A 22,787-nucleotide genomic window follows, 5' to 3' on the forward strand; every position below is an offset into this window, starting at 1 on the left:
ATAAGGTGTTTGAATCGATGCAACTTCCATTTTAATAAGAACTAGTATCACGCATGTGCTATGCACAAATTAATTTATTTTTAAAACATTAGTTTTCAATTTTAAATAAATTAAACAAATTAGAATCAATAGCAACAATTTTAGTTATATGAGAATAAAAAATCTATACAAATCAACATTGAAGCATAATAAATTTAAAACAAATCACATAATTTAATGTTTAAAACAATAAATCATGGAGTAGGAAGATAAAAATCTATCACAATAAAGAATTATATACAATGAATAATTACTCATCATTTTTATAATTAGAATTGTAAGTTCTATAGGTTAATACAGTTAAAGTTTATTCACTTTCTACAATAAAATTAAAAGATCTAAAAACTTTACATGTTTCAAATTCATGAAATGAGTATTCAATTTAAATATCGATAGAGTTTGAAAAGACCTCGCTGTCTAATGGCAGTGGACGATGAGAGGAGGTAGCCGAATCTTCCCTTGTATGTTCATTAATACCATCACTCGACTCATCTGATCTACGTGATTTACTCCTCAGGCCAACGTGATCCACATCCTCGACTTTTTCTTGAGAATCGGAGTTCTTGGATCCCTCGTCTCTGGAAGAAGAAAAGAATGTCAGCTGGATGAGTTAAATCAACATCAATGTTATACCATAGGTTATAGGTATATATACAATAACCACTAATGATAGGTGTGCTAACAATAAGTGCATAAATCTAACCGTTATTGCCTCTATAATTCAGCACCATGTTTCATCCCACTAACTCACGTATGTATATGAGAAACATGGAAAACTAATCTCCACTAATAAGAAAAAATATGGGAAACCAACTAAGTAGGATTATATATTTATTAGAATTAATTTTTGAATTTTATAATAATTGCATATATATCCCTCAACATAAAATAATTATTCAAAACCTCCTAAAACTCTCATTTTATGTATCGTATAGATGTATAGATAGCAAACCACGCTTTAATAGTAGTAGCACATTAAATTCTAGGTTCAAGGGCAAATTTACAGGCCATAAAAAAAAGAATTTTTTTGCACAAACCACACGGGTAATCGTCGTCACCGTAAAACCAAACATGCCCTAAAATAAACAAAAAAATGTCATTCTATAAGAAAAAGGAAAATGAAAAATCATTCGTGAATCACCATAGAGCAAACAAACCTATTATATTACAAAAGTTCACACACATACACACAAAAAAAAACATACAAACCTATTACAAAGGCATAAACCCCTAAACGGCTAAAACCCTACTCCCAATTGATCGCCTGAACAATGAGAGCACCCAAATCCAGGAAATTCAAGCTCCAGAAACGCCTCACCGAGGTCCAAGAAATCGAGCTACTCGAATCATGGATTGATTCCTGCAAACCCGACGCCGGCTCTAACCCTCTCTCCCTTTCTCCGCCATCGAAGAAATCGCCTATCGGCAGGCTTCCAGACGGCTCCTTTTCTCCCTATGCCGGCGCCGACAAGTTTTTCCAACTACCGCTATCCAAGAGGACCAAGGATGGTTTGGCCGCCTCTGATTACACAAAAATGACCGACATTCAGAGGGCTTCTCTGCCTCATTCCCTATGCGGCAGAGATATCTTGGGAGCTGCTAAAACCGGCTCTGGGAAGACTTTAGCGTTCGTTATCCCGGTGAGTTATTCATCCATATCTTTACATGATGCATTAAATTTGTTCTCTTTGTTAAGAATTTGAGGTCACATATAATTATTTCCAGGAGTTCGTTCCTGACCATCTCCAACCATACACCAAACTCAAACCCATTTTTGGTGTTTTTTGTGAAACAACACCATATTTTGCAAAAGTTTTGTGAGACAAAATCCCAAAAATGGTGTAAATCTTAAATTTGGTGTAAATGGTTGGAGTAAAATTATTTTTTGGTGTGACATATACTCAAAATTGAGTTTGAGTTTGGTGTAAATTATTGGAGATAATACCAATGAAACCTCAACGTTACTCAATCAAATATCTGCATCTCAGACTTTTGCTACTCAATCGATTAATATTGTTATAGAGCTACTGCACAGACTTGTGTTTCGTGTTCTACTATTAAGAATATTGCTAATGATTTCGGTGGTGATTATCAGACCCTATAAAAAGGATGAGGTTAAAATGGACGTATTGATTAAAATAGTTATAGGTCACACAAATAATGTTATTAAAACATACTCCACTATTAATTTTCTGGTGTGGTAAGGGGCCTTTCCAAGTATAAACACATTCAGCTTGTTGATTAATGTCTAATTGTACTTAAAATCTTGAATTGATAAGATCGATCTTAATCGAGGAGCAAAGAAGGAAAACAGTATATTTGAAGAGCACTCAGGATCAATCACGGCTAACAATAGGCATTGCGTGCTAGGAAATTCAACATTCCTAACTATTTATACATGCCTCATTTATGTACCGTGAGATTCCTTCTTTAAGGCAACTACCAGTCTACCATCACTTTAGGATATATTAGCTACAAAATGTGAAGAGCTTCCTTGTTTTTTTTGTGGCATTATTTAGAATATGCATTGATCTGCTATTTTCCTTTGTGTTAATATGATAATATTGAATTTACGAAGCCTATACGTTAATATGATCGCTAAAATGTGTTGTGGTTTTGATCATCAGGTTTTAGAGAAGTTGTATCGAGCTAGATGGGGTCCAGAGGATGGGGTAGGATGCATCATCATGTCTCCTACAAGAGAATTAGCTGGACAGCTTTTTGAAGTTCTAAAAAAAGTAGGAGTGCACCATGGATTTAGTGCTGGCCTTTTGATTGGTGGTCGTAAAGATGTTGTCGAAGAAAAAGAGCGTGTTAACGGGTTGAACATTTTGGTCTGTACTCCTGGCAGACTTCTCCAACACATGGATGAAACTCCAAATTTTGAATGTTCACAACTCCAGGTCTTTCTTTTGACAAATTTGCTTGTTATATTTGCTTTGTTCACCCAATATGGTTTTATATTGTGTTATACTGACAGGGTGAACTCTTTTTCAAAATTATTGCGATGAAAAGTCTTTAGCTTTGGGCTTGCCTCGATAACTGTTTTGCTATGGGGAAAGTAAAAGTGAATGAACATTTAAAATTGTTTGCCTTTCTCAACTCTAGGTGTGCTTATGCATCTAAGTTTTGTTTCATCAAGTTTTTGTCATAGTTGCCTACTTGTGGTGTGCATTTTTCATTTATTTTCACCCTGCTGGATGGTCTTATTAGGTACTGTAACATTTTTTGCTGCAATTTTTTCCTCATTCGCATTGAAGCTTGTGCAATGCAGATGCTTCATGTTCTTATATTTCTGTTATGACTTTGACTCTAAACATATCCTACAGTATCACTTGTATTTAGCTGGGTCATGGAGAGAATGATGTGATGACTAACAAATACTCTCGTTATTATGATTGTCTAAGTGAGCCTTTATCGTGGTTATGTTAGCTGCCTGCTAGGATAAGTTTTGGGTATCTGATTGCTGGGTCCATTTATTTTCCCTTTTAAGTCAAGTGTGGAACAGATGTCAGCAGTTTCTGACCTAGTTTCCTGGTCTGCAAACAGGTTTTAGTTCTTGATGAGGCTGATCGTATTCTTGATGTGGGATTCAAGAAAGAATTAAATGCTATAATATCTCAACTACCAAAACAAAGACAAACCTTCCTTTTCTCAGCAACTCAAACAAAGTCTGTTCAAGATCTTGCAAGACTCAGTCTGAAAGACCCAGAATATCTTAGCGTGCATGAGGAGTCTACTACTGCTACTCCTAATCGTTTGGACCAGACTGCTATGATTGTTCCCCTTGAACAAAAGCTTGACATGCTTTGGAGTTTTATAAGGACACACCTTAATTCACGAATTCTGGTATTTCTTTCGAGTTGCAAGCAGGTAATTTTTCAATTAGTTCTCAATAATTAGAGAGTTGGTAAATTTAATTGTGTCACTAAATTTTCAATACCAAGAAACTTGATTTTATGTTCATTTTATACTCATTTACTTCATTTTACTGGGGAGGTGCATTGAGTTTATATGCATCATCTCTATCCTCATGTCACCCTGGATTTATGGATACATAGTTGATATAAATATACACTCTGCCATTTACATATGTACTCCATATCTCAGTTGATTATAGTTACTAAACTTATCTGCATTTATAATAAGCTATCTAGCTGTCCTCTGGACCTTCATTCTTTTGTTGTCTATTAACCTTTTTGGTTCTGCCAAAATGTGATCCTGCTTTTCCTCCCTGTCTCAACAGGTAAAATTTGTGCATGAAGCTTTCAAGAAACTCCGACCAGGAATTCCGTTGAAATGTCTTCATGGAAGGATGAAGCAGGACGGACGTATGGGAATATATGCATCATTCTGTGAACAGCACTCCGTTTTGTTTTGCACTGATGTTGCATCTAGAGGGCTTGATTTCAACAAGGCTGTTGACTGGGTTGTTCAGGTCGGACCCTGCTACGTCCCCCAAAATTAAATTCCAGTGTTTCTATAAGAATTCATGTTTTTAAATTTTCAGAAATAGAGTGCACGAGCTCTGAACCATAGATTTGATTAAATGTGCACTTCCAGGTAGATTGCCCAGAAGACGTTGCTTCTTACATACACAGGGTCGGGAGAACTGCTCGTTACCTTTCAGGTGGGAGATCTGTGTTATTCCTCGCACCCTCAGAGACAAAGATGCTTGACAAATTGCAAGAAAAAAAGATTCCTATTCGAATCATTAAGGTATGCCTTGTTTTCCGATGTTCTCCAGTTTTAATTGCATGAATAATCCGCTGGTCCATTTATTGGCGAAGCTTTTATTTTTTTCATGTATAAGTTGGGTTCACTCGCATGAATAATCCGCTGGTCCATTTATAGGCGAAGCTTTTGTTTCATGTACAAGTTGGGTTAAGTGAACCAATTAGTGTTCCCATTTTTCATAGTAACTCATATAAATGAGTAAATTGTTTGCATCATTCCTTGCAGGCAAATACAAAAAGATTGGAATCTGTTTCTGGTTCATTGGCAGCTTTGTTGGTCAAGTATCCTAATCTACAGAGTCTGGCCCAGAGAGCCTTCATTACTTATTTGAAGTCCATCCATAAACAGCGCGATAAGGACATTTTTGATGTCACTAAACTTCCAATTGATGAATATTCTGCATCAATAGGTCTTCCCCTGACTCCCAGAGTTCGGTTTCTGAAACAAAAAGTTAAGGGCAAAAAAGTTTCTGAAGATCTTGCCCTGGTGCCAGAAAGCCAGTCTGATGTGAATCCTTCTGAACTCTTAAGAGGAACTGTGAATGCAGTAAAGCCTGAGAAAGCAGAGATTGGGTTAGAAGAGAGTTTTCTTTTGGAAAAGAAAGCACAGCTTGAATTGAAAGATAGTATTCTGTTGGAAAAGAAAGCACAGCTTTTTGGAGAAGAAAATGAAACTGATATTAGAGATGATCTGTAAGTTATCATCATGATTATATGTTCACATGTTTGAATTTCATTACTTTTACTTCGGTGTAAAGAAAATAAGAGGTGATTTTCTGGTCGTGGGTGGAGAAAGTCAATGTATACTTGCCTGCCTTTTCGTATTACACTATTCACTTGAGAAATATTACACTTAAAGGTTTAAATCAAATATGGTGGACTGCATGTTCTTTATAGTTTTTCTAGTATTACCTGTTATAACCTTCTGCGGTTATCTTCATTTCTTATGTTTGAGTTTTTTGTCTCTGGTGGTTAACTATAGGAATGCTACAAGGGTCTTGAAGAAAAAGAAGTTGAAGATCAATATGCACAGGCCTGTGGGTACTAGAGTTGTATTTGATGATGAAGGAAACACCTTGCCGCCTCTTGCAACATTAGCAGACTCCAATGCTGGATCAGATTCCGTCAAGCTGGACAAGGACAAAGGTAGATCTAATGCTTCCATGTGTTTTTGTTACCTTGCAATATGCTATTTCGAAAAGCAAAAAGTTGTATTCGTATTTGGCTTTCCAGTTTCATAATCCTGCGCTATATGTTGGAGTTGCTATATGTGGGGGTTCCTATGTATTTAAGACTTGGTTGTTATATTTAGTTTTGGGCTCAGAATGATACCTTGCCTCATGCTCCTCCAAGGTGCCGAATATTTTTTCTCGGTTTGTGCAGAGATTTGAGCGCAGTTTGAATGCACTAGGAAAAGTAAATGAAAATAATTGATTAATGTATTGACTCAGAAATTTATTCCATTCCTCTAATGGTCCCTGTCCACCCCAACTTGCAGTAAGTCAGCGATATGCAGAGTTGAGAGAAATGATGAAAGTGGTAGATAAGGAAGATAAGGCCATAGAGCACAAGCGTCGGAAGGAAAAGCGTATCAAGCAAAAGATGAAATTGAAAAGGGGTAGAGAAGAGGATGACGATGACGATGACGATGATGATGAAGTTAGTGAGGATGATCTATCTGGTTCGGGCAGAGAAGCAAGTATGAGCCGACCAAATAAAAAAGGCAAGAAATATTTCAACAGTGATAGTGATAATGAAGATGGTGAGAGGGGCAAAGGCGAGAACAACACAGCTCCAATTACAGTGGCGGAGCAAGAAGAACTGGCTCTTAAGCTGCTCAGCTCAATGCAATAACAGACATGAGGGCCTTTTGATTTTAAAGCGATTGTTGTATGCTGGGAGAGGGTTTTAAATGTTCTTGTCTAAAGAGTAATGCTCAAGGCAACAAAAAGTGGTCTGCAGGTTTATTTTTGTAGAAGGGTGCTTCCTTATTATTAAGGTTACATCATTAATTTACGTATTGATTTATAGTTGTACACTAGAGAATATATACCAACAATTTATAGGCAGGAGACGGCATTGTTAATTGTTAACTATTGAATATTTTTTTTCTGGTTGAGATGGGATCTTCTGAAAGCTTTATCATTAGTTGTCGAGAAAATTACATAAAAGGTTTTTAAACTATGCCCCTCTCTGACTACTTCACGAGGGACCATTTGAGGAGATGCTGGAATTCTTGGGAATGTGATGGAGCATGAATCCTCTAAATATGATTAGAAAATATGAAAAAGTGGATCTGGATAAGTTTTTGGTAATTTTGTTTTATTTAGGGTTAGATTACTATATGACACTATTATAGAATTGGAAGAGCGACCAATATAACGAGTTAGAGGGTTTCTAATTTTGGATGCATAATGATATTTTATAAATATTTTAGAGGAGGCAGTTGGTTGTGCAATGCCAACTCATTCGATTTCGGATTGTTAAATATTGAGTTACAATTTGAGTCTCAAACATGTATTTTTGAATTTCCAATTTCAAATAAGCAAGCCAGAAATGTGGAAATTTAGATAATTACTGCAATTAATACTAGTAGTCGTAATTAGCTGACATATGTGGGAAAATAAAATTATATTTTGAAGTCGCGTTAACGTGCAAGCGACTTCAGTTAAAGTGGGCATTGAGCCAGCGATTGAAACACGAAACCCTATCGTATTTATTTGTCCGTTTTGTACACACAGACCTCCTTTCAAACCCCCCAATTTTGCCGTGGTTTGAATTAGGGTTTAGCTCCAGCCGAGAATGATGCAGCAGCCAGGAGGAATGGCGCCACCACCTATGGGGATGGATCAGCAACAGCCCCATCAGCAGCAGTGGATGACCATGCCACCGCAGCCGCCTCACTTCTGGCCTCAGCAGCAACAGCACTACGGTGGCGCCGCCGACGAGGTTCGATCTCTATGGATTGGAGACCTTCAGTTCTGGATGGACGAGAACTATCTCACATCCTGCTTCTACAACTCCGGCGAGGTAATCTTCAACTTATTTTGTGCTTCTATGTATATCTGGTTGCACGTTTTTTTTTTTTTTTGGTAGATACTTTTTCTATGGAAGCTATGTCTTGAACTTCTTTTGAGATTCTATTGATATGCGATGTTGGTTCTTGATTTAGGGTTTCCCTCCCCAATTTAATATTGTTGTCTGGATTTTGGAGTAGTTTAGTTTTTATGCTGAGAAAAATAGACTGTAATGATTTGCCAAGGTTGTGTAAGTGTAATGGATTAGCAAATGCATTTGGAGTGAATTATTTTTTCTGTTTGACCCCCTTTTATGTATGTGTGTGTGGTTGCACATAATTTTCTTGCGAATCATGTTTGTCAGTCATGTCTGTTTTTTAACTCCTTGTAATCTTATAATTTTCTGCCTTTTCAGCTGGTATCTGCTAAGGTGATTCGCAACAAGCAAACTGGCCAATCTGAGGGGTATGGCTTCCTGGAGTTCAGGAGTCATGGTTCTGCTGAAAGTATATTGCAACAATATAATGGTGCATTGATGCCTAATGCTGAACAGAGCTTCCGACTGAACTGGGCTAGTCTTGGTGCGGGGGATAAGCGCACAGATGACTCTCCTGAGTACACAATTTTCGTCGGAGATTTGGCTGGGGACGTTACAGATTATGTCCTGCAGGAAACGTTTAAGGTTGTCTACCAATCTGTTAAGGGTGCAAAAGTTGTTATAGATAGGGTCACTGGACGCTCGAAGGGCTATGGGTTTGTTAAGTTTGGGGATGAGAGAGAGCAACAGCGTGCTATGAGTGAAATGAACGGTGTTCTCTGTTCAACTAGGCCCATGCGGATTGGGCCTGCGGCTAACAAAAAACCTATGAATGCACCAACTCAGAACGGTGAGCAAATAATATTTTTTACATCATTGATACTATTTTATTGTCAAATGGGTTTAACAATGTTTGCTACATATCCTATATAATCATACAATTCTACAGGTTGTTTGTGTGACTCTAGATATACGAATTCATCAGTTTGCTCTTGTGAAGTTCTATTATGGTGTTTTAGATTTGAAAGGTGTTGTAGTTATGAAATCGAAGATACGCGAGCATTTCCTTCTAGTACTTTAATAGCCTTGGAATAATATAATTATATAAAGCACAGATAGACTTATTTAAAACTCATGTTGTCTCGAAGCAGGGAAGAGAGAGGCTCTCATTAAGGGGGCCTGAGACTGGTTTCAGCTGAAATGATTCCCTATAATCCGTGGCATCTGTTTAGGTCAGTTGAATTTGTTTATGTCATAAGCTTCCTTCATTCCTTTGTGGCATTTCGTTTGCTACAGATTTCTTTACTTTCACAAGTTTTCCCTTTTAAGTTAACAGTCAATTGGGTACCATTTCTTGCACAGAACTTACCTTCTGATACAATACCTCTTTCTCTGTCAACAAAGTAGACGTCTTCCTTTCTTTTATTTTTTTAGTGTCCATTTTCTGGAGCTAGTTTCTTAACTCAGCTGAAGCTCCTTTTGTAGTTTAACGAGAAAGAAAATGCATCGATATAAACCATATTTATTGGCTATCTACTCTTGGTAGCTAACCATGATTAGATGTAGTGCTAGTAAGTCCAATAATAAGGTCGTCTTCCTTCAACATACCATCAGAAGTTGTTTGTTCAACTGCTGCATTACTGTGAGATGACTTGAGATTATGATATAGTGGTATTTGAAGCAAGTATTAAGACACTCCCAATTTATCTTTTCTGAACTGGCTTCAGCTGTAATTGTGCAGTCACAGAGCTGTGTTCTTCTGTGTGCATTTGTTTTGATTGTTGAAGTTTTACTAGTTTATTGTTCTTTATCTGGATATGTGTTGATGACTCTAGCTTAAGGAGTCTTTCGAGTTTTGAGATTATGGAAATTTTATGCGATGCCTGACTGTCCTTAACATTTGCTTCTTGACTTGTAAGTTGGTATTAACTCATTTGATAGTATATTTGTACCCTTTGATTTTTGTGAATCTGGCAGCCTGATAGTCCTGATTGTTGGAAGAATACAAATTCTGAGATGGTTTTTTTTATCGTTGATAGTAAAGTTGTAGGTTGTCTGACTATGGAGGAGTTATGAAATTTGTGTACAGTACGGTGCTAACCTTGGACTCGATAGCCAAATGTTTTAACATTTTAAAAACAAACAAAAAGTATATGGTTGAGATGCTTTATATGCATGCCTTTTAAGGTAGAGATTTTACCTTGTAGAAAGTTCGTGATGACAGCAATTGGAACCCGATTGGTTCATTATGTTATTGTTTACTAATTGTTTCTGCTTGCTTGTTGGGTAATTGTGTTCTTCTGTTGGCATTCTAATAGGACTGCAGGAGCTAAGTAGAATTTTGAAATGTGTAGTATATTTTTCTCATAATATGGGTTAGGTTTTTGGTAAGTGGAAATAGTTGAACCTTTAGGTATGCTTAAGATGCTTAAAGCAAAAAGGATGTATGCATTATTATTCTGGTATGAGAATGTGCTTAGCAAATAGTACTAATATATAGTGAGAAACAGAAGAATCAAATTCAGAAAAAATATCCTGCCAACAATCTGACATCTTCTCCGTCTATTTTGTGCTTCCTTGATTCGTCTCTCAATAATGACAGCAATGATTTTATATACTATCATTTTATGGCATCAATTAATACAATTATACATGGTTGCAGCTTCATATCAAAATCCTCAAGGAACTCAGGGCGAAAGTGACCCCAATAATACAACAGTACGTTACATTCCCCCTGTTTATGCTATGTTTTTCTAATGGTATGCAACTTACTTGTAACCTAAAAAATGTAGATATTTGTTGGCGGTCTAGATTCCAACGTGACGGACGACCATTTGAGACAAGTATTCTCACAGTATGGTGATGTGGTACATGTGAAAATACCAGTTGGAAAACGTTGTGGATTTGTTCAGTTTTCTGATAGGTATCATGATACTTACTGCATTTATAACTTTGATGGCCCAACTTACTACTAATCCGCTTCTTATAAATATTTGTCCTAGGTCCTGTGCTGAGCAAGCTATAGCAAACTTAAATGGTACTCTGCTAGGAGGGCAGAACATCCGTCTTTCGTGGGGACGCAGTCCTTCGAACAAGCAGGTTGAGCGTCTAAAAATGCTGACTTAACTGCATCTTTATTTGAATTTGGTTTCTGATTTCACTGTTAATTTTCCAGACTCAGCAAGATCAAAACCAGTGGGGAGGGGGTGCTTACTATGGGTACACGCAGGGGCATGAGGTGCAAGGTGGATTTGCTCCACCACAAGACCCAAACATGTATTATGGAGGCTATCCTGGATATGCAAACTATCAACAGCCGCAACAGGTACTGATTCCTTGCGTGTTGTGATGCTAGTACCAAATTTTCCCACTTTCAGTATCTACTTTATTTGGCAGACTTATTGCCCGTCATGTTTTCCTTCATCTCCTGAAATGTGTTCTGTTTACGGGAACTTTATAGATTTGATTGTTATTGAAGATGTATGGTATGTGGCTGAATGCGTTTTTCATTGTGGCAGTGATATGCTGGAGAGCAGTTGGAGCTTGTGCCTTGCTGAGTGGCTTGTTATGTGATATTGCCAAGTTGGATTCTTATCTAATAATATTTGGTGCTATTTTCTTTCTGTTTTGTTAACCCTTTCCCCCCCACTGATTTGGAGGTTTTCTTAGTAAACTACATGTATAATTGTAGTTCTTGATCATGTTTGGAATGAATCGGTTGCATATCAATCGCTTGCCTTAGTTTTGAGCTGTGCTGTTTCTGCTAAACTGCTGACATGAGCATGCTGCGGCAAATTCTTGTAATGCTATTGGTTTAAGTGATTATTATTCAGTTATTGAGATTACCTGGTTTTAGTTTTGGGTGCTAATATTGTCTTGTTTATAAGCTGTGTCTATAGGATTTAATGTTCGGAAATATTTTATTACAGCATGGAATATTTAATGTGTATAAGTTAAACATACATGCGCATGAATAAATATATGAATTAACGTGGCAGAGACGACTTGAGATAGTGGTTTCAATACAAAACTAAACGATTTTGCCAGATCAGGTCGATGTGTGATGCTTTAATTTTTATACTGATTTTCGTTTAGGCTACAAAACTTTTTGATACCAAAGTGGTGTCTTAAATTTGAAAATAAAATTGATTCATCATAGAATTAGTATTCCAAATCTATCGATATATAAAGGGAGAGTTTTTGGAAAACTTTTATAAATGCCAATTTTAGCCTTTTTGGCGGGAAAGTGATAAAAATGGAGGGTGGCAGTCATCCAGCTGTACTGCAATACGCTGCCCATGCACTATACCTTAGGCCTGCAAATATAGCTAGATCTATATAAGGTGAGTATTTGAAAAAACAAATGGCTAAGGGAAATTAAAATGAACTATAGCCCGTCCAAAACAATCTTATCAGGTAGAAAAAAGGAATATTAGGCAAAAACTTGCAACAATTAAAATGATTTATTATAATTTAGTTTAAATTAGAATCAATAATGAGAGCAGGCATGCCATTTAAAAAAGAGAGAGAAAAAGTGTAGATCTAATGAAATCAGTACTACTCCTCCTTAAAAGTAGTGTTGAAGCAGATGAGGCTTTCCGAATAAATTTCAATACAATCAATACAAGGCGGGCGAAAGAAAAAACGAAGATGGAGGAGGGTGGGGCGTGAGCGATAGATGAGGCGTCAGAGAGGTGGATGAGGTGGTAACGGGGAGAGAAGAGGATGCGGTGAGCGCGGCAGCAGAGAGGTGAGAAGAGGCGGCGTGAAATTGAGGAAATTATTGAATACAAAATTAAATCAATTTTTTAGGAAGAAGCGGCAGACATGTACGAGTATTGTATAGGTTGAAACTTGAAGGCGTCCAACAATGGGTGCAGACCCAAGAAATAGATCAGGCCCACATAGGACCCACTATTTTATTTCTTTCTTCTACATTCAAAATTGTTAACCGTGATTTACCTATTTATTTTATTTTATTTTATTTATCCATTCTATTTAATCGTTTTATTTTATTTATCCAGCTTATATCAACTAAGTTTATTTATACAGCTTATACAGATAGGTGTCTACATAGTTGTATAAAATATATTTATATGTGTACAAAATAACTGTGTACTTGTGTTTTTAACTGATCTCCTTATATGAATGAAGCATTATTCATTATTGAATGTGACGTAACATATACGTAGTATAGTCGAGTATATACAGTATTGAATTATTTTTGTTTAATTAAAATATAAATTAATAATATATTTTGTAATATACTCCTGTTTATCCAAATGTTTCTGTTTTGATATGAGTTTTAGTCTTAAAGAATCAAACGTATATGGATGTTTATATGAGTTTTAGTATTAGAGAATCAAATGTATATGGATGTTGATTGAAAGCCGGTCAAAATGGATATCGATAATTGGATATTCGATGTCCAAATTTGAAATATTGGGTAATTGGATATCCGACATATGATTTTTTGGGTTTTAGAGACGGGTTGGTGTATAGGATTTTTGGATTATCGGGTTTGGGAATATCCAAATATCCAAATATCCAAATTTGAAATATCGGGTAATTGGATTATCGGGTTTGGGAATATCGGGTTTGAGTGATGTGTATAAGAGAGAGAAGTAGAGATGTAAAGAGATAATAGAGTAATTAAGAGAGAAATTTTTTTTAGTAAAAAGTGAAATGACTCACTAATAGTGAGACATCCAAAAAATGAATATGTCTCACTTATCTGGGACGGAAGGAGTATTTCCTACAAATACATGCATAGTGTATTAAATTGAAGGTTTCCAAAAATAAAATTATAAAATAGAAAATAAAATATTTTTGAAAAATTTAAATTAATTTTACTTATTTTAATTTAAATAATTACTCCCTTAATCTTATTTAAATTAAAATGGAAATTTTTCTACGCAAACTATACATTGATTCAAATTAACATGTTGAATGAGGAAAGCACGCACCAAATGCAAACTTTATGCATCGGGAAACTTAGAAAGATTTATCTTTGATTAGTTCTAATTAATAATACTTCTTCGTTCCATTAAATATGAAACTTTTGCTTTTTTTTCAATACGAGATTTTATATAGTGTTGTTTTATGAGTTTCAATACGAGGTTTTATGTAGTGTTTTTTTTTAATTTTTGAAAACGTTTCATTAATGGGACAATAAAAAAAAAATTTATTTTTAATGGGACATATAGAGTTTTATTGGCCATAGAAAAAAAATTTATAAATCATTAGCATAAAAGTGCGCTATAACAATGTTTCTTTAATTGCGTTTGTTTAATGACAAGTTTTTTAATATCATAATATGTCGTTTCATAAGAATATTTAAAAATAATAACTGTGATCAAGAAAAAATAATTACTTCCTTCGTTCGCTATCAGGAGTCCTATTTGAATTCGACTCAACTTTAACAAATATAAAGAAAAGTGGGTGGAAAAAAATAGTGGAATGTACTTATTGTTTTATAATAAAACGAGAGGAGAACAAGTTAGTGAAAAGTGGGGTCAACCTACTATTTATGGTAAAAGTGAACCGAGACTCTTGATGGCAAACGAATATAGTACTTCATTTGATTTTTTCATGAATACATAGTGTTCTTCAACTCATATTGGTGTAAGTGGTGTTTGGAAATTTTTGCAACCATGTGGTAGACAGTTTAGAAATTTCTCAATATTCTTATCGGCAGCCAATTCAAAACTAATTTTTGGCTGTGTTTTTAGTTAGGTTTTGAAGAGTCAACCTACTATTTATGGTTAAAGTGAACTGAGACTATCCTTTGGACATCCATCTCGAACTCTATCTCCTTCCATCCCTCTCTTTTGACTTAACTCAACACATCTTTCAAACTAAGAAGCTCGACCATGATAAATTTTTTAAAGTTATTGTAAATTTTCTATTTTTATAGTTTGATATTGTTCTAATTTTATTAGTTTATTGAAAATATGTAATTAGTACGTGAAAATTATATGACCCGTGCATGGCACGGGTGATGATACTAGTGTATGAAATACTACTCCCATTTTTTATTAAAAAATAATAATAATAATTCCTAAGATATTATTAAATTAGAGTGAACTAGAAACTTGGTATCCGGTAAATGCAGGGTGCTATTTGTGTCACTTTTTGAAAATAATTTACACAAACTACCTAGGAGTAATATTTTAATTTATTTGATGATACTATTAACTTTTTGTTAATATTTGTTCCTCAATTTTATTCTTTTCATTCTCAAAGGCAAATGTAACTATTTTTATTTTCTTATTTCTCGATTTTCTTATTTTATACTCTCTCTTATTTATTTCATTTATATCTGTTATTTAGTAGCCTCGTGTGATGCTAATAGTCAATGTATGTTTATGCATTGAACAATGTTTTTTTGTTTAAAATGATACTTAAAATAATAAATTAATACTATCTTCTAGTTAATTTTTTCTACTCATTATTATCCATAAATATCAATCATCCTCATACTTTAATCACACCTTTTGATATTAACAATGTATTAGCAAGATTTTTCTCCATTTTTTATTGATAAACTGTAATGATGACTTATTAAAATGGGTTTACATTATTTTATAATATAAATTGATTACTGTTGTATATTAACAAATCCCTGTAGAAAAGAATGATGGTAGCTCGCACCCTGATCATTCCGCAACAAAATTCTCCACAGATAATCCCCTCAAAGGCTCAACTCGTCACCGTGGAATCTTTTCCTTGATCTCCCAGAATAAAAATCCAATCTTGTTGAGGATCCAGCTCTAAAAATGCATGATTTTGGGTTAAGAAAGTAAGTTTGTTTGTTGATGTCTTAATTTTGATACGTGTAAAGGTTTATTGTTTGGTGAGTTAGTTGCATTTTCTTAAGTGAGATAATAGGGATTGTTTTATGCTAATTGGTTAAGACTGTGTTTTCTACCTTTTCTTTTGGAGAGAGGACGGGAAGCTAGAGATTTTATGAATTGAAAGACTCACTTGCTCTTGTATGACTTATCAGGATTAATTTGGTTTGCTGCTGTTTAATCAACTTCATTGTTCTCATTATTTACTTATAGATCCCTTTGATGTAGTACTAACATTTTTAATCTAATTGGAATGGGAATGAACTTGTATCTTGATTAAAGAATTACTACTATATAAGACGAAAGAACGTAGGATTATGCTACGGCTTCCAAACATGGTTTGCTGGTTGGGGTGTTTGGCAGAAAACAGATAGCCCGTTGAACCGAAAATATGCTTCAAGTTGATCAAGAGATGATTTTGCATTACAAGTTTTAGATTTGATGTTCATGCATTATATGCAGCTGTTAATTTTCAAATGGAATTGGATTTCTAAGAAAGATGGAAGAATATTTTGTATGGATGAGCCTGGGAATCATGAACACTACACTATGATCATCTCTGTTCTATTGTTTGTATTGAAGGCTGTAGGTTTCTCCATAAGATGCTGAGTTTACAAATTGGTTCCAATACGTTGAATTCCTTCAATTGTTAACTTCAACTTCATAGAAAAGTCGCTCATAATTTTGACGAATATTATGACATGCCACTTTTTGTACCATTTTTCTGCTTTGATTGCTTTTTTCAGTTAGAATGTATAGTATCAAAGATGATCCTCACCGGTTTTGCCATTTATGCTTTAATTACCATTTGTTATCTTCAGACTCGCCAAATAGTGTCACCTGGCATGCACCATTGTGCTGTGAATTCTATCAGTGGCAACATTTAAAAAATATTCTACATTGAAACTCTTGTTGAAATGAACTCCACATAGCTGCAATTGCGCTTTTTTTGCCATATCAAATCGAAACATTAAATGTATTGAGTTTATTGATTTATAATAGCTATTTTTCGCTTACTAATCTTGACTGAAAAGGTTTGTTTGTTATTGTACATATAGTGAGGGGTGTTATATGAACACCTGATGCTAATGTTAGTTTTGTTCGTTAGATGAGAATTATACCAATATATGGAATTACTCATGCTTTTTGTCTATTAATGCTAGAATAATAATACGATATTTAAAGAAACATGTGACTTTGTGAAAATCTACGCATGGTTAAGTCTCTCATTTATATACCTTCCCTCTATCTCTAAATCCTGCCACCCTACCTTATGCGTCTAGAATGCAATCAATGGAAAAAGAAAAAAAGAACTCTGGATGCTGGTTTCCTTTTAATGCTAGGAATTTGAACCATTGTTTAAATAAAGTCAGGTACGATTTGCTATATTTTCAACCCAGGTAAAGTGTTTCCCTTCTTCATGCTGTAATCTCATGGCTTGAGAAAAAACTGAGTTAGATTAGGTCAAGAAGAAAAAAGGATGGAATTAGGTGATAACTAGTAGTTTCTAGTCATAAATCAAGCTTTTGTGCCAGCAGTTGAATACTCTTTCAATCTCTTAAACATCTTGGATGAGGATGATAGTGTTGACGAGTGCAATAAAATCACAGATTCACTGTGACCAGTGACCATGTATTAAGTCTAGCATGCGCATACAGAAGTGTATTGGTGAAACACGGATGCAGGATAAAAATCTCGTAATGTTTGGATGTTGTGTGATATGTGCAACATTGCCATGGCTGCATTTTACCTGTACAAGATTGCGACTGGCGGAAATCAACTTATGACATGTGATTTGATAGTTCATTTACAATTTTACATAGATTAGCCGCATGTTGTGCTACTTCAAATTCTTATCTAGCATGTCAAGTGCATTGTAGCATAATTTTATCTGAATAAGTAGGAGTATTTCTTTAGGTAATTCTGTGATAGTTGGGAACGACGGACATCTTTATTTATAGATGGATGCATTGTGTTGGTAGCCACATAGTTCCATCCAATTTATATTGTTGGGTCGTCTGAGTTTTTTTCCATGTTCCTTTATTTTATCAGGTGTCCAGTTTACTCTAAATATTGAATGATCATAATGAAACAGATAATGAGTAAACCCAACTCCAACATTATGTTATAGATGATCAGTGCCCTGCAAATCAAGTAATATACGAGAATAATGAATAAATCATACACTTCATTGAATGTCTCACTAAAGAAAATACTATAGCAAAAGATCTTCAAATATTTCAAAGTAACATACACAATTCACAACCTGCTGATCTAAATTACTAACACAATGCACATGCAGAGAATGTAAAATTTCTACTCCACCAATCACTTCTTTCTCATTTGTATTGAGTACTTAAATCATTCGAGGATCACACCAATGCATGTTCTGATAGACAGTATTGGACCTTCAAAAGCAAATATCAAGCCAAAAATTATTGGTGAGGAGAAGTTATTTCCCGAAATGTTGCAGATCGATATCCCAGGCAGTTGCCAACTGAAGCAACAGTTGGTCCGGAGCTGATCTTTCCCAGTCATCAGGTAGCTCTATTGTCGAAGAAGCTTCGTGTAAATTCAGCAAAATCTCCCTTTTCACCTCCATTGGAGTGCCCAGAACATCAGGGCCGTTCTCCATAACGATATCTGCCAACTGGCAACACAACAATAAATCATGTCAAGAGGCAGAATCCCAGGGATGGGCTACACTACATGGAACAACCACGCGTTAAATCAGAAGCATCTCAAGCAATTGGTCTGGAGCTGATATTTCAACATTAAGTTGAATATATACATAAGACCCGTCAAAGTTACAGTAATGCACAATGACATATAATTAATCAGATAATATATATTTCACCACAGAGAAGATTTACTTGCATGATGTCAAACAGAATTATGTACTATTATAATTGACCAGATAAAAGAATACCAAGCAAAAGGCGGGCTTACCTGTTGAACCCAATATAAACAGATGTCGTACAAGTTTGGCTCTATGATCAACTGTGAAATAGCATTCAGAACTTCACTTGCTACTTCATTTGATAGTTGATCTATAACGGGTCCAGATCTATCCATGAGCTTTACTAGCAAGACATCATCCCCAGTGGACAAAACTTCAGCGAAAGCAGCATCCACATCACCGGCATGAAGTGCATCCATTGCGTTGCTCCAAGAAGTCCAAACCGGGTCACGGTCTTGTACAGCTCCATCGTCTCCTAATGCTTCAGCAGTCATCTCAGGGATAGCAACTCGAGCACCCCGACTGACTCCATTATCTTCGCCAGCAACTCGTATAGCTTCCAAGGTTGCTTCATCCTTGGAAGCTTGCCAGACACTCCTTGCAGATGGTCCTTCACCAAACCTAACAGGTGCAGCTCCCTTCTCCCAGGCTCTTCTGTTACCACCTTGATCAGCCTCATTTTCTGATTTTCCAGATCTAATATCCATAGGACCACCAGCTCTCCTTGAGCCCATATGTCCATTTTTACCATATGAATGAAAGTCCCAAGCATCTGATGCATCGGATCGCCAGGAGGGGCCCCTAGATTTCATTCCCAAGGCACCACCATCAAATGCATTAAACCTCTCCCCAAAGTGAAAGCGTCCATCGCTTCCTCTTCCTGACTTGCCACCAGAATAGTCAGGGAAGCCGTTGTACTTGCTGAGAGACCTGTTTGAAGATCCTTCATATCCACCCATGCTACTGCTACCCCTCCTACCTGATGATGATATTGATAAATCCCGTGCCATGTCTTCTACAACTCTCTCAAGCCCCCGCACTCGGTTTTCTAGAGTAACCATGCTGTCATGTGACCCGCCCATAAAATCCTAGAACGAAATGGAAACAAAAAGAAATAAGACAAATGCATAAATGTGCATCATTGAATGAGGTCTTTAGAAATAGAAGAACACCTGCAACATATTCATGAGATGACCTTGTTGCCTCTCCAGCAGTAATAACTGTCTTTGAATAGCCAGCCAATTTCCTTTGTTGTTCATAAATCCCTCAGATTGACCTGCAGATCTGGAAAGTTCTGAATAAGCACTGGAGGATTCAATCTGATTATAGTCCCGCTGATCACCAACAGCTCCTCCCTCAGTGATTTCATAGTTTCCTTTGAAGGGTGCATCACCAGCTTGGTAGTTATGCCTAGTCCTCCCCTCTTGATCTGAGCTTGATTCTGGCTCTTCCTCATTTTTTGAATTTGAAGGGTTGGTGCATCTACGAGGAAGAATCACTTCAACCGGCAAATCATCTGAATCTCTTGTTTCTAGTTTTTGGAAGAACTCAGGGTTCAGTTCCTTCTCAGTTAAAGCCTTCTTCTTCAATATTCCAACAGCCTTGTCCAGAATGTTGTTTCCCTTGCCTTTTTGATTCGGATCAGCTGGAGACGATCCAGAGGATGCGTCCTTCAGCGATTTTGCATTTTCTCTTTCACCAAAATCTTTTTTATCCAATTGATCAGCATTTTCTGATGCTTCATCATCTGACAAGAAGATCATTGGAACATATACCTTGTGAGTAAAAGAAACAGAAATTGCTACCCCACAGTCGCATAAAGAATTTAACCTATAATCAGACCAATCTATTAATGCCTACCATTAGATGAAGCTTTTGTTTCATCAGAAGACCCATCTCCTTTTCCAGCAATTTTCTTCCATAGCTGTAAGGCCTCGTTCATACTCTCTCTAACAGGTTTTATCTGGGAAATTCAGTATCAGTTTTAGTTGAATGGATTACCATACAATCAACTTTTTGTTATTTGACAAAGTCCAGTAATTGAATCATAAAATTGCCATTTTGGTCTTCCAAAAAGTAACTGTCATTTTTGTGCAAACCAGAAACTATCTATGAACAGAGAATATAGCGAACTCGCACTTTTACATATTCATTAATCTGATTACGATGCTGGGTAGCTAAAACTAACAGCAACAAAACGGGGTATTTGGCATTCAATTACTGAGATTTGGACTTGAAATGACTGAGACATGGATTTCATGAGTCCAAGACCATTAATTGCATAAAAAATCTATGAGCACAATTCACACTTAAAAACGATTGATAAATAAGAATCAAGACCACAAAGAACCGACAATCTTAAAGCACCAAAAATCTCAAATAAATGGAAAATGAAACATACTAGTTCAGTCCAATAATGGGCCAGAATTATTTCCTCTTAAAAATATGTTGAATGGAGAGATTTCTATTCCACTCATTGTGAATCTTAAGCCCTGGGTGAATGCATCGGGCTCAGAGAGAACAATGAACATCTTTTGTCCATTACTGCACGCACCAGGATAGCAGTATATTGCATACGCATCCTATAGAATATGTAAAAAGAGTAGGAACTACGGACCTGCTTTCATTAAAAAGGATATGTTCATAAAAAGATGAACTTTATATCAGGCGTCATATCTCAACAAGTAATAAACATGTATAAAGTTACAAATACTTAATTTACCCGCCCACCCAAAGGGCAAAGACTACTGCCGTGGGAGAGTAATTATAAGTGTTCCATCATTATTTATTCAGCAGTCAACTGCAGAGATCATTCAGGCAATTAATGGAAGCAGTTAAACATGTTACTAGTATTTGCACCAGAAATGCAGATACTGCATGAACAGACATGATGGTATACTTTGCAGCCAGAACTCAAATTAGTGTATTGTGCACTGAATACCCCTATAATCTCAGAGGCATGCCAATGATTTTGAACACAACAGTAATATGTACCTTGTCAAACCGACAAGCCTCAAGTGCATTCAATGTTGAAGCAGCTCCTTCTGCTACTACATTTTTGTTCGAAGACAAGACACTTAATGTCTCGGCCGCAGCTTTCCTAGTCGCCCAATCCGAACTGTTAAGACATCCTTGAATACTTTGAAGCAATGATTCCAAATTTTGAGGGGTGATTGCTCCTACCTGCAACAGAAAGGATAATACGTAGATCTTTATAGCATCACACACTAGCTTTAAAAGTAAGAAGGGTTCAAAGCTAGCACAAAATTGTCTCATCATTCCTGATTCGCTAAATTGCAATATAAACAACGATCCTTAGCACATATAAGTAATGGTTAGTTCCTAAAGTGTTCCCTCAACCAAGCACAAATCAAGTTAGCTGTACAAACTGATAGCACGGTGAACTGAAACCCCATTCATCCAATAACAATCTCACAGACCAAATGTACATGAACTAAAAGTCAACCCATGCATCACAGCTAATGTAAATCAGCAATCCTCAATTCAAATCTAACTAGTAGCACCAACATTGTAAAAGGGGGCGAACCTGTGACAAGCTCGACACAACCTGCAACAGCGACGCCTTGGCCAGGAAATTAGGGCTATTCAAATACTTACACACCCTAACGCAGAGCTTCTGAAAAGTACCCAAAGGCGGATCAGATGCGCAGTCAAGCATCTTAGCCAGACACAATGCAGCCCCACCCTGCGCCGCCTTGTTGTTCTCACTCATCACCTCAAACAACGGCTTCATGAAGAGCGAGACGACGCCGTCCCCTCCGGTGCCGCCCTTCAAGTAGAGGGCCGAGAGCGCGCCGATGGCGTCGCGGCAGGCGTCCCTGACCTGCGAATCGGAGTCCTTGAGGCGCTTGACAATGTGAGCGATGATCTTGGTGAGGTGAGTGGCGGCGGCGTCGGTGTGGGCGGCGCAGAGCACGGCGAGGAGGCGGACGCCCTCCTTCTTGGAGGGCGGCTTGGGGTCGTTGACGGCGTCGTAGAGGCAGTTGAGGAGCATGGAGAGGCCGTCGTTGGAGAGGGAGTGGATGATCTTCTCGAGGTCCTCGACGGCGATCTGGTGAGTGTCGCGGTCGGCGAGCTTGGAGAGGGAAGTGAGAATGCGCTGCTTGAGCTCCACCATTGCGAGGTGCGAGGAGAGAGAGGAGGAGGGGGATCTGGAGGGGGTTTGGTTGGGGGGTTTGGAGGGTTTGGCAGATCTCTGAGAGCTCATTTTGGTGGAAATTTGAAAATGGAATTAAGGTGAGATGTATGAAGAAGAGAAGTGGGGTTTTAGTTTCCTGAGATTGAAAGCAAAATGAGAGATCTGTGGCTCGGTTGAAATGGGCCACCACCAACACCAACACCAAC

General features: G+C 36.8%; 3 protein-coding genes across 3 annotated transcripts; 2 read left to right on the top strand and 1 right to left on the bottom strand.

Moving 5' to 3' along the window:
* The first annotated feature begins 1,227 nt into the window (after positions 1-1,227).
* Positions 1,228-6,894, top strand: LOC125196153 (DEAD-box ATP-dependent RNA helicase 32). Its single transcript, XM_048094547.1, has 8 exons — positions 1,228-1,679; positions 2,667-2,942; positions 3,589-3,912; positions 4,286-4,477; positions 4,603-4,758; positions 5,002-5,468; positions 5,758-5,921; positions 6,274-6,894. Exons 1-8 carry the CDS (start codon positions 1,311-1,313, stop codon positions 6,627-6,629), a joined length of 2,304 nt encoding a protein of 767 aa, XP_047950504.1. The 5' UTR covers positions 1,228-1,310; the 3' UTR covers positions 6,630-6,894.
* A 617-nt stretch (positions 6,895-7,511) lies between these two features.
* Positions 7,512-11,684, top strand: LOC125194339 (polyadenylate-binding protein RBP45-like). Its single transcript, XM_048092508.1, has 7 exons — positions 7,512-7,805; positions 8,208-8,679; positions 10,492-10,547; positions 10,622-10,752; positions 10,832-10,928; positions 11,005-11,154; positions 11,348-11,684. The coding sequence occupies exons 1-7, from the start codon at positions 7,578-7,580 to the stop codon at positions 11,348-11,350; spliced, it is 1,137 nt and encodes a 378-aa protein (XP_047948465.1). The 5' UTR covers positions 7,512-7,577; the 3' UTR covers positions 11,351-11,684.
* Positions 11,685-17,853: 6,169 nt separating this feature from the next.
* LOC125196350 (microtubule-associated protein TORTIFOLIA1-like) lies at positions 17,854-22,730 on the bottom strand. The gene is made up of 6 exons (XM_048094843.1): positions 21,970-22,730; positions 21,417-21,605; positions 20,283-20,385; positions 19,595-20,169; positions 18,632-19,510; positions 17,854-18,332 (listed from the first exon to the last, which is right to left on the bottom strand). The coding sequence occupies exons 1-6, from the start codon at positions 22,648-22,650 to the stop codon at positions 18,135-18,137; spliced, it is 2,625 nt and encodes an 874-aa protein (XP_047950800.1). The 5' UTR covers positions 22,651-22,730; the 3' UTR covers positions 17,854-18,134.
* Between the last annotated feature and the right edge of the window lie 57 nt (positions 22,731-22,787).

The sequence above is a fragment of the Salvia hispanica genome, chromosome 6 (assembly GCF_023119035.1).
Source record: "Salvia hispanica cultivar TCC Black 2014 chromosome 6, UniMelb_Shisp_WGS_1.0, whole genome shotgun sequence".
Lineage (NCBI taxonomy): Eukaryota > Viridiplantae > Streptophyta > Magnoliopsida > Lamiales > Lamiaceae > Salvia > Salvia hispanica.

Excerpts from the sequence above, each read along its gene's own strand:
- LOC125194339 (XM_048092508.1), top strand. The coding sequence starts at position 7,578 with ATGATGCAGCAGCCAGGAGGAATGGCGCCACCACCTATGGGGATGGAT. Across the intron at positions 7,806-8,207 it reads GCTTCTACAACTCCGGCGAG|CTGGTATCTGCTAAGGTGAT; the intron begins GTAATCTTCAAC and ends CTGCCTTTTCAG. Across the intron at positions 10,929-11,004 it reads GCAGTCCTTCGAACAAGCAG|ACTCAGCAAGATCAAAACCA; the intron begins GTTGAGCGTCTA and ends TTAATTTTCCAG.
- LOC125196153 (XM_048094547.1), top strand. The coding sequence starts at position 1,311 with ATGAGAGCACCCAAATCCAGGAAATTCAAGCTCCAGAAACGCCTCACC. Across the intron at positions 2,943-3,588 it reads TTGAATGTTCACAACTCCAG|GTTTTAGTTCTTGATGAGGC; the intron begins GTCTTTCTTTTG and ends GTCTGCAAACAG. Across the intron at positions 5,469-5,757 it reads ACTGATATTAGAGATGATCT|GAATGCTACAAGGGTCTTGA; the intron begins GTAAGTTATCAT and ends GGTTAACTATAG.
- LOC125196350 (XM_048094843.1), bottom strand. The coding sequence starts at position 22,650 with ATGAGCTCTCAGAGATCTGCCAAACCCTCCAAACCCCCCAACCAAACC. Across the intron at positions 21,606-21,969 it reads TTGTGTCGAGCTTGTCACAG|GTAGGAGCAATCACCCCTCA; the intron begins GTTCGCCCCCTT and ends TTTCTGTTGCAG. Across the intron at positions 18,333-18,631 it reads GTTTATATTGGGTTCAACAG|TTGGCAGATATCGTTATGGA; the intron begins GTAAGCCCGCCT and ends TTGTGTTGCCAG.